The 10,326-nt window shown below is 41.4% G+C and overlaps 1 protein-coding gene across 1 annotated transcript; it reads left to right on the top strand.

Moving 5' to 3' along the window:
• The first annotated feature begins 965 nt into the window (after nucleotides 1–965).
• Nucleotides 966–10,326, top strand: MPLKIP (M-phase specific PLK1 interacting protein). Its single transcript, XM_066628266.1, has 2 exons — nucleotides 966–1,353; nucleotides 8,612–10,326. Exons 1-2 carry the CDS (start codon nucleotides 1,000–1,002, stop codon nucleotides 8,816–8,818), a joined length of 561 nt encoding a protein of 186 aa, XP_066484363.1. The 5' UTR covers nucleotides 966–999; the 3' UTR covers nucleotides 8,819–10,326.

Raw genomic sequence — 10,326 nt, 5'->3', positions numbered from 1 at the left:
AAGCTTCTATTTTTTAGGATATTGCTGCTGTTAAAAGCATATTGGAGGTTAGAAATTGCTTGCCACATTAGTTGTAGGAAAAACAGGGATATGGATTCTTTTGGCATTTAGTTTCTATTCCAAAAATAATCAACTTTACCTTTTGCAGCCCAATCTACTTGGAAGTCTGTCCCACTGAGTTTAATGGAATTTACTCTAAAGTAGCGTGTATAGGGTGGGGAATTAGTGTCTCAGGGTTAAGGCTGCAATCCTGTGCACACTTTCCTGGGAGTAAGCTCCATTAAATACAATGAGATTTACTTTTGAGTAGATGTACATAGGTTTGCACTGTAACACTACCATCTTATGGTAGTTTTTTAGAGTAAGGCTCAATGAACTCATTGGCATCTTTTGAGGGGGAAAACTAAGGATCAGGCTTAAAATAAGGGTGATGGAAAGATCAGATAACAAATTGCCACAAGCCCTTTCTTTCTAGATCTCCTTAGTAGTCAATGGGCTTACTCCCAGGAAAGTGTGGATGGGATTGCAGCCTCAGAGCCCAATCTAGGCAGGTCTACTCAGAAGTAAGTCTCATTAGTCTATAGGGCTTACTCTCAGGTAAGTGTGGCGAGGATTGCAGCCTTCAAGCCCAATCCTGTGCAGGTCTACAGAGGCAAGCAGGTCCAGGCAGGTCTACTCAGAAGTAAGTGCCACTGTGGTCAATGGGGCTCACTCCCAGGAAAGCGAGGCTGGGACTGCGGCCTGAGAGCCCATCCTTGGCAGGTCTACTCGGAAGTAAGTCCCACAGTAGTGAGTGGGGCTTGCTCCCAGGACAGGCTCGGGCACTGAGGAGGTGCCCAGAGGCGGGCCTGCGGCAAGCACAGCGCTCCCCCCCCTCCCCAGCCAGGAGGAACGAGCGCGGCGCGGCTGTGGTGACGCGCCGTCGGGGGCGCTGCTCCGGCCGGACTTCCCCTTCCGGCGAAGGCCCCGCTGCGCAGAGGAGGCTCGCTGGGCCGCGCCATGTACCGCCAGAGCTTTCGGCCTCCCACGCCTCCGTTCTCGGGCGGCGGCGGGTTCCGGAGCCCCCCCTCCGGAGCGGGAGGCGGGGGGCCCCTCCCGGCCTCCCCGCAGGGCTACCGGAGCCCCCGCCACACGCCGCCCTTCGGCCACCGCGCGCGGCCCTACGACGCCTCCGCGCGCTCGCCCCGCTTCGGGGGCCCGTCCCCGGGGGCGGCCCACACGCCGCGCAGGCCCCACGGCGCCAGCCCCCGGCACGCGGGGCCCTACGGAGGCGGCAGGTCGCCCGGCGGAGCCTTCCACCAGCAGCCGCCCTTCAAGCAGCCGCCCTCGGGGGGCTACCAGAGACACGGCCAGGTATGGGGGCGGGTCGCGGACGCTGAGCTCTGGGGCGCCTGCTCGCAGGCAGACCCTGCGGCCTTCCTGGGGTCGGCCTCCGAGCAAGTGGCCAGAAGGTGAGAGCCAGGCCTCTGCCCGTGTACTCACAAGTAAGCCCCATGATAGTCAATGGAGCTGACTCCCAGGAAAGTGGAGAGGATGGCAGCCTCAGAGCCCATGCTAGGCATGTCTACTCAGAAGTAAGTCCCATAAGAGTCAGTGGGACTTACTCCTAGGTAAGTGTAGATAGGCCTGCAGCACGAGCCCCATTTTAGGCTTGTCTACCCAGAAGTAAGTCCCATAATAGTCAGTGGGGCTTACTCCTAGGTAAGTGTGGCTAGGATTGCAGCCTGAGCCCCATCCTAGGCATGGAGTTATAGTCAATGGAGCTTGCTCCCAGGTAAGCATGGATAAGATTGCAGCATAAGAGCCCAATCCTATGTCTGTCTACTCAGAAGTAAGTCCCGTAATAATTACTCGCAGGAAAACATGGATAGGATTACAGCCTCATTCCAGCGCACACTTCCTAGGGAACTATTGTTGGATTCATTGGGACTTCTGAGTAAACATCTGTAGAGTTGGCCTGCATGGCTGTAATTATTCAGTTAGGTATAACTTCTGTTAAATGTTCTGGTCCAGAGTAATCCTGGTTGGGTGAAGGCCTTGATTAACAGGGCTGTAAAGGAAGAAGATAAGAATTTAGAGTAGTTCTCTTAAAAATCTTACTGAAACTCTCAACTGTCTGCTTCAAAAACATTAGCATGGGGTTAATAACTTTTTAAAAATAAAATGTTTGTGCTTGGGGAGGTGCTTTTCTCCCTATATAAAGCAAGTACTAAAGGGATTTTGTGTACATAGAAGCAGGGTAACCTACATAATCCAAAAAAATGTAGACTGTGTAAATAGCTTTGAAATTATATGCAGAGAAGGCTCAGTAATGAAATTTGGGTTGCATCTGTGTTTTGGGGTTCAAAACAAGAGGAGTTGAGATCATTGGATGTGGATTTCATATTGCATAATCTGCGTTGAAAGTGCAGTTTGAAATTGCAGATTCAGTGTATTTTTGCAAGTTTGTTTCTATATATACATAGCATGTTGCTATAAGCAAAAAGGCAGGATGGCTCACTTATTGTACAGGTTGAAGGAGTCTGTTGCATCACTGGTTACTGTTAAGGAGAGGCTGAAGGAATGAGTATACTGTGTTCTCTCCCCCCTCATGGTTACTTTTCCTGAATATCTTTTCCAATAAAATGGCTTGCTCACCTGATTTCTACATCCTTACTTTAAATGTAGCTTACATTTGCTAACTCATCTAGTTTAAACCCCTTTAAGGAATTATCTAGTAGTCCAATACCACCTTGCCTGTAGGGAAAGTTGAATTGAAGTGCCCTGACAAACAACAAATTATGGATACATCCAAACTTTCCACTGAGCTTGTGGAAGCTTCTTCCATGAACTGAAGGAGAATTATGCTAATGCAAATGACCTTGTAGCTTGTTTGCTGAAGGGAAGAAAACTGATATAGAGAAAATGTCCAGAAGGGTAGACATATAATTGTTTTTCTTAAAACAAAGCCTTGTAGCACCATAACTTATTATTACACATGCTTTTGTGGACTAGAGCCCATTTCATCAGAGGCAGAAAGTGTTTACCCATGTGCATGTATATTAAAGAGAAAGGGGTGGAGGGGGAAATGGCCAAAAAATGCAAGTACCTATGTACTCTTACAGTTCTATGTGAAGTGTACCTGTATATTAGACATACTGCTTCATGCATCTAGATTACAGCCCCTTTAGTCAAAAGTTTCTAATCTGTTGTGCCCCATGCACCCCCCAAAGAATTTTGAATTGCGCACACACCCTCCCCTGCATTTAATTTATTTTGTTTCTAATATCATTTGCTATTTCCCTTAAATGGTATTGAGCATATATAGCGGAAAATGCTTCAAAAGCATAAAATTTCAATAATAGAAAGTTAGTTTGCTTCATAAAATTTGAAGGTATTAAAAAAAACTCATGAGAAAAATCAGTGAGAAGGCCAAAAGCAATAAATATTTTGGCTACTAAGTAGGTGGTTGGCCCATCAGTAGACAGAGTTGAATTCAATTTTTTTTTGAAATTATCCTTGACAAATTAAAAAAATTGTATTGAGTCAAAAAAATGTTCTTAATTCTGGAACCACCTCACTCACTGGTTAAAGTTAAGACTCCCTGAACATAACAAAATTCATTTGTTTTAAGTGTTCCAAGACTCCTTGTTGTGCAAACAAATCAGTTCAGGTATCATTATATTCCTTCCCTAGCATTAGCTAAAATTGCAAGGAGCTATCTTCCTTTTTTAGCCAGTATGGCAGTAAATGCAAAGTATTGATTGAGTTAATGGTAATCTGTATTGTGATTTGAAATCAATTAGTTTATTTGTTATAATTTAAGTAGTGTGAGTTAATACTTTTACAAAGAATGGTCTGCCTCTCCCTTTTTAAAGATAAAGTGGTGTTACTGTGAAAAGATTCTGTTTGCTTGATCACTTCATATTAAGATATTTGAATGAAAACAGCCTGGGATTTTTAGTTCCCTGCTGATGTAATTTCTCAAACATGGAAAGAGAAGTCAGGGCCTAGCCCTAGATAGAGCTTTTGACACTCCTCATTTCCTTTAGATGTAACTTTTTAAAACACTTACTCTACAGCACAGTTGTATGCAGGTTTACTCAGTACACTTCCAATTTTGTTCAGTGCAGATTACTCTCAAGTAAGTATGCATAGGATTGCACTGTTAGAAGTGTTTGGTTTTTGCATAAGGGTTACTCTTTCTGTGACTTACCTTTTGAACAAGTGTTCCAAGTCTAGATAGGTGGTTTAGATTTTTAGGGCACAATAACATCTAAGCCATATTACATCATATACTAGATAACTTTTATTCAGTTCATGTTTAAAAAAACAACAACCACGAAACCCCTTCTTTCTATTGGTGACCAGGTCCCCAGTAGTTCTCAGGACCTGCAGTTCTGGAGAAGCAGCTAAGACTATAGGCTACAGTCTGCCATAGTTAGTGCTGCTAAAGCCAGCTGCATGTGTCATGTTTGACCATCAATTGTTTTAATTTTGCTACAGAGTTGTGCATTCATCCAACTGTCTTGCAGTGCATTGGCTAGTGCATTTTTTTTTTTTTTTGCCTTTCAGAGAAATCCCAGCTATAGCCTGTCTTAAATTTGATATACAGTTTCAGGAGTGGTTTTCATAGGCCCAAATCCGAACCCACTTTCCAGCACTGGCATAACTGTGCCAATGGGACTTTTGTGCTGCATCCTGCAGTTGGGGGCACTCAAGGAGGTCTCTTCAAAGTAAGGGCATGTTCGTTTTCTTCTCTAGGAGTTGCATTGCCCTTATGTCAGTGCTGAAAAGTTGGTTAGGATTGTGGCCTGAATAGTAATTTAAATGTACTAATCCCAAATACTCCACAGTGTACTGATTGATGTGGAACATAATCCCCTAGGATTCTTAGGAACATAAAATAGTTAGATTGTGAGCCCTCTCGCCAGGGACTGCTTTATTCTATAATGTACTTAATATGCAGATATTTAGGACTAAATCTTCTGTTTGAACTACATGGATGACTTGTTAGAAAACAACATGAATGTCTTGCCTGGAGATTCTGACTGAAGAATTAGTGTTAGTGTTGGCATCTGATTAATTTGTTTAGACTCAATGCCAATGACTACTTAGTCTCTATCTCTGTCTCATTGTTCACTTAGGTGTGTTAGCATATGAACACATCATTGCAAATAAGAGGCCATAGTCACTAATCTTCTTCACTTGCCAAGGCTCTAATCACATTCTTATCCTCACAAGGGAGAAAGACTGAGCTGCCACAGTGCATCATGCTGCTCAATTTCTTCAGTTCTGCCTTCTGACCTTAAAAGGCATGTAGAGAACCATGCAGCAGTGGTTCCATAGTTTCATCTTAAGGCTATGTAGTGTAGGAGCATCATACCAGCTAGAACCAAAATATTTAACTTAACATCTATTGGTTGCATAGATACAGAAGCTTGCAAGTTACCTGATAGACATAGTCTTTCATTTAGTGTTGATAGACCCACTGAGATCAGTGGGATTATTTAATTTGCATAGTTAGAGCTTTATAGTACAGGAATCATCAAACTTTCAATATTCGTGAAACATATTTCTCCAAAGAAATTTTGCCATATAAACTAGAGCAGTGTTTCTCAAATTGTTGGTCAGGACAACTGTTGGTTGGGACATGACTGAGACATACAAAATTATGCAGGGGGTGGACAGAGTGGATAGGGAGATGCTCTTTACACTCTCACATAACACCAGAACCAGGGGACATCCACTAAAATGGAGTGTTGGGAGAGTTAGAACAGACAAAAGAAAATTTCTTTACTCAGTGTGTGGTTGGTCTGTGGAACTCCTTGCCACAGGATGTGGTGATGATGTCTGGCCTGGACGCCTTTAAAAGGTGATTGGACAGGTTTCTGGAGGAAAAAGCCATTACGGGTTACAAGCCATGATGTGTATGTGCAACTTCCTGATTTTAGAAATGGGCTGTGTCAGAATGCCAGATGCAAGGGAGGGCACCAGAATGAGGTCTCTTGTTATCTGGTGTGCTCCCTGGGGCATTTGGTGAGCCGCTATGAGATACAGGAACCTGGACTAGATGGGCCTATGGCCTGATCCAATGTGGGCTGTTCTTATGATCTTATGACTCACTAAGTGCGTCATGAGCCAATTTCTAGTGGGTCCCCATTCACTTCAATATTTTATTTTTAATATATTAGACTTGATGCTACCATGGTATGTGACTGCATTTGGGGAAGCGTTATAGACCTGTACTTTTAACAAGCTGGTCTGTATATTTTAATAATGATAGTCAGTGAGACTTACTCCTGGGTAAGTGTGGGTAGAATTGCAGCCTAGGTTGTTAAAAATTTTCCTGCTTGAAGATGTCATTTGCAGTCATGACATCACTTCTGGTGGGTCCCGACAGATTCTCATTCTAAAATGTGGGTCCGGATCCTAAATGTGTGAGAACTACTGAGCAAGAGACAGATCCCATCGCCGATAGACTTAGGGCACTGCTGCATGGCACAAGAGAACTGTGATCAGGCTCTCTTGCATCTCTTGAAATGTTTATGGTCACTTCAAGGAACTCAAATCAGATGGGGTCTGGGGAAACCATTGTCTCCATCTAGCCCTAAAGTTGCAATTTTTCCCCTTGAGGGAAAAACATACAAAAAGCAGCGGGGGGGGGGGTACAAAGTAAAATTGAAAAAGGATTCACATCTTCCTTCTTCACTGCCGTGGTCACAGTCTGATTAATCCTCCAGTGGCTGTATGTATTTTAAAGACTAGATTGCTTGTGACATATCTTGTCTGACTCAGCTCTGAAATTCTGAGTAGTCCCATTGAATGAGACTTTCTTACTTCTGCTAATTATGCAGAAGTATGTCTTAGGGAATTTGCAAACTTCCATATTATTATTATTATGATACCATTTTTCAACAAAAAGTTCACAAAGCAGTTATAGAAAAAATCAAATAATTAATGGCTCCCTATCCCAAAAGGGCTCACAATCTAAAAAGATGCAACACCAGCAGACAGCCACTAGAAAATGCATGCAGCCTATAGCTGCTGGCTGTAAATGAAATATTTTTGCTTAAAAGCTGCTGTAAATCTTGGCCCACCCCTGAGACCTTACAGTCAGACTGAAAATATGGAATAGGGCTACCACCACTGCTCAATTGTCTGCATGCCTTCTGAGACCAAAAGGTGGGAGGGGGGCAGCAGCATGAAATGCTAGTGCAGCCCAGCCTTACTCTTTCTAGTAGCTTCTTCCTTCTTGCCTAGTGCACTCTTCGTTTGTTTTTCCTCTTTGATGAGGGGAGAAAAGGGTGCTTATGTGGCAGGGAAAGGCACAGCTGGAGAGCTTGTAGTGCAGCAGGTAGAAAGCTACCTTTCTGTCAGAGCTGGAGAGAGCAGCAAATGCCCCACTGTGGTTTTCAGCTTGGAAACCTAGCAAAACATTCTGGCAACTTTGAGCTGTCTCCAGAATGTAGTCTTGACTAACACAAGACTAGAACCCAAAAAAATTTTTCCTTCTTCCTGGAGGTTTGAGAGAGCTAGTAGCTCTTCAGGGCTGAAAAAGAAACAAAACTGATTCATGTAGTCACCTGGGAGCAATTTTTATCGCACAGATGACCAAGTGAATGGTTGCTTGTAAACCTGCATTATCGCAATGTTTTGTTCTTTAAGGCCCAGTGGGTAAGCTGTCAGCCACCTCAGTGGGTGGAATCTAAAGGCTTATCCTCAAGGACTTTGATATGCACCCAGTGCTCCCATGTACACTCTAGGCTTTTCCGATCTCTCCCTCCACTTGTGCCTCAGAAAAATAAGGGTATTCTTGAGAATGGCCTTGGTCACAGTGTCACGAGCTGCATCTGAAAATGGAAATTGGAGATTGTCCAGTGCATATGAAGATACAGTGATGCCTCACAAGACTAAATTCATTCCGCGAGTCGTTTCGTATTGCGAAAAGCGGTTTCCCATAGGAATGCATTGAAATTTAATTAATGCGTTCCTATGGGCAAAAAAAGTCAGAACAAAGTCAAATTTGGTTTACAAAGTGTTTAAGTGCTCTTTAAAGGCATACATACTGTACAGAGGATTTCAAAAATTTCAAGCACAAAACTTCAATGCATCCTGGGTATTAACGGTTGTGCTATTTAAAACAAACCAAAACAAAAAAAAATGCAAAAAAAAATCATCTTGCGAAGCACGGCCATAGAAAAATTCATCTTTAGAGTCACCAAAAAAATTGCAAAACGCTTTCATCTTGCGAGTTTTTCGTTGCGCGAGGCATTCGTCTTGCGAGGCATCACTGTATATGATACTTTTCGGAAACCAGCTACTTTGTTTGGGAAGGTTGAAAGGTGTGGCTATTTATAACTTGTACTTGCTTTAATAGAAGCCTTCTATGGGTTTGTGTAGTCCCACCCTTTTCTTTACATGCTAGGATACATACAATACCCAAATTACTCTTGCAGCTTTGAACATTATTTTTTTATGAGTAGCTTGTGACTAGCCTATACAAATTAAACTCTTTAGACTCATTCAAGATCTTGCAAAAGCTAGTTAATCCTAATCACTGAGGCTGAAAGCTTACCATTTAATTAGATTATTTACTTTTCTTTTGCCTCGTGGCTTTTTTTTCCCAAAGGGATCACCCAGGACATCTACTCCATTTGGTACACCGCATGGCAGAGAGAAAAGAGTATCTAATGATGATGTGGAAAACTATTACAAACCTTCAATGCTTGAGGACCCGTGGGCTGGCCTAGAGCCAGTATCTGTTACTGATGTTAACCAACAGTTCAGCAGTGAGCAAACAACATACACTGGTAAAAAGGGGAGGTATTTCAGTTAAAATTTCTAGATAAGAAATAACACCAGCTGTGAAAAACTGAGACAGAACCTTCATACTTGAGAGGACAAGTAATCAAGAACTTAGAAAATGCTTTTATTTGAGCTGCCCATACTTTTATCTTGCCACTTTTACTGCATCACATTTTTATGTGTGGGAAGAAAGGAATAATGGGCTATCTTAGCACTCCTGACTGTGTGGAAGGGGCCATCCAGCTACAAAGAACAAAGTATTCTTTAGTCACCAGCAATTGGATTGTGACTGTTTCTAATATTTACCTCTTCTGTGCCAGATCATACAATATGTTTGTTATTGTTAACTTCTTGAGGAAGTGCTATCCTTTTATGTTTGAATATTTTTAGAATAAAGACAGCTTTGAAGGAAAGTAAAATGTTTTGTAGTGCATACAAATATTTTATTTTTTGTTAGGCCATACTTCAAGTAATATTGTTGAAATTCTGTTTTCTGTAAATACTTGGTAAAGTATGGTAAACTTTTATACAGACTTGCAATTCTAGTGTTTAACAATTTTAGCGGCAAATGTATTGTCATCAGAAACTAACATGTAATTGTATATTTTTTTTATTTAGAAATAAAAACATTAGTTCATAGCAAAAGACCACCTTGTATAAGTCAACCTACATACAAATATCACTAGTTAAAAATATTAAGTTCTAGAATTGTCTATAAACTGATGGCAAGTCAAAATGATTTGTGTGACTGATAATTCACATAATTAACCATTTGTTACAAGATGTATTTTTGGGAAATTAATATTACACTGCTGCAAGTGTTCTGGGTTTCTTTTAGGTAAAATATGAGTTAGAATATTGCTCAGAAGGGTAATATTGAGAATTGTCAGTTTGGTATAGATTTCAAAAGATAGGATCAGCTTCTTAATTGGAACAATATAACCTTGTTATTTACTTTTTCTAATTCTTATAAAGTTTCATGAAACAAAGTTGAGATGTAATAGTGTATGAACCTTCATATAACTAGAGATCTCCTTCAGTGAAAAGAGTAGAGTTTTAACAACTTATTTATTGAGAATAATTATCTTCTGAATTCATAATTTATTTGGCAACGTATACTTTTCTAGATTACAACTCCAATGATTTAACCCTAATGAAGGTATTAAATGTATTTGCCATTGAAAGGAAACTCAGAAATGAATTGAACATGCTTATGACCCAGATATTCATGTGTACACTGGAGAGTAGCTCACCTGAATTTCCAGATTGCTTTTTAAGGGTTGGCAGTTCAAAAAGCAGTAAGATGTTTGTGGAATGTGTGCACATTCATACGTCAAATTGCAGCCTAAGTTGTTACTCTCAAAGCTAGAGGTAGCTCTACTGCGTTTAGTTTCCATTCAGAAAATAGTGTATTTATGCAGTTGTTTTTTTTGTACTCTTTGGAAACCAAATTGGGGGCAACTGTTTTGAGATTATTAAAAAAATATTCCCAGTGGTTATACAAAAGAAAGTTTCAATAAAGATATTTTTAGAATTGAA

Source organism: Tiliqua scincoides, chromosome 5, assembly GCF_035046505.1.
Source record: "Tiliqua scincoides isolate rTilSci1 chromosome 5, rTilSci1.hap2, whole genome shotgun sequence".
In the NCBI taxonomy this organism is placed as follows: domain Eukaryota; kingdom Metazoa; phylum Chordata; class Lepidosauria; order Squamata; family Scincidae; genus Tiliqua; species Tiliqua scincoides.
Note: the sequence above shows the minus strand (reverse complement) of the source record. Positions and strands in the feature narration are given on the sequence as shown.

Bases quoted from the DNA above. Each gene is read 5' to 3' on its own strand.
- MPLKIP (XM_066628266.1), top strand. From the start codon at position 1,000: ATGTACCGCCAGAGCTTTCGGCCTCCCACGCCTCCGTTCTCGGGCGGC. The intron at 1,354-8,611 runs GTATGGGGGCGG...TTTTTCCCAAAG, and splicing joins GCTACCAGAGACACGGCCAG to GGATCACCCAGGACATCTAC.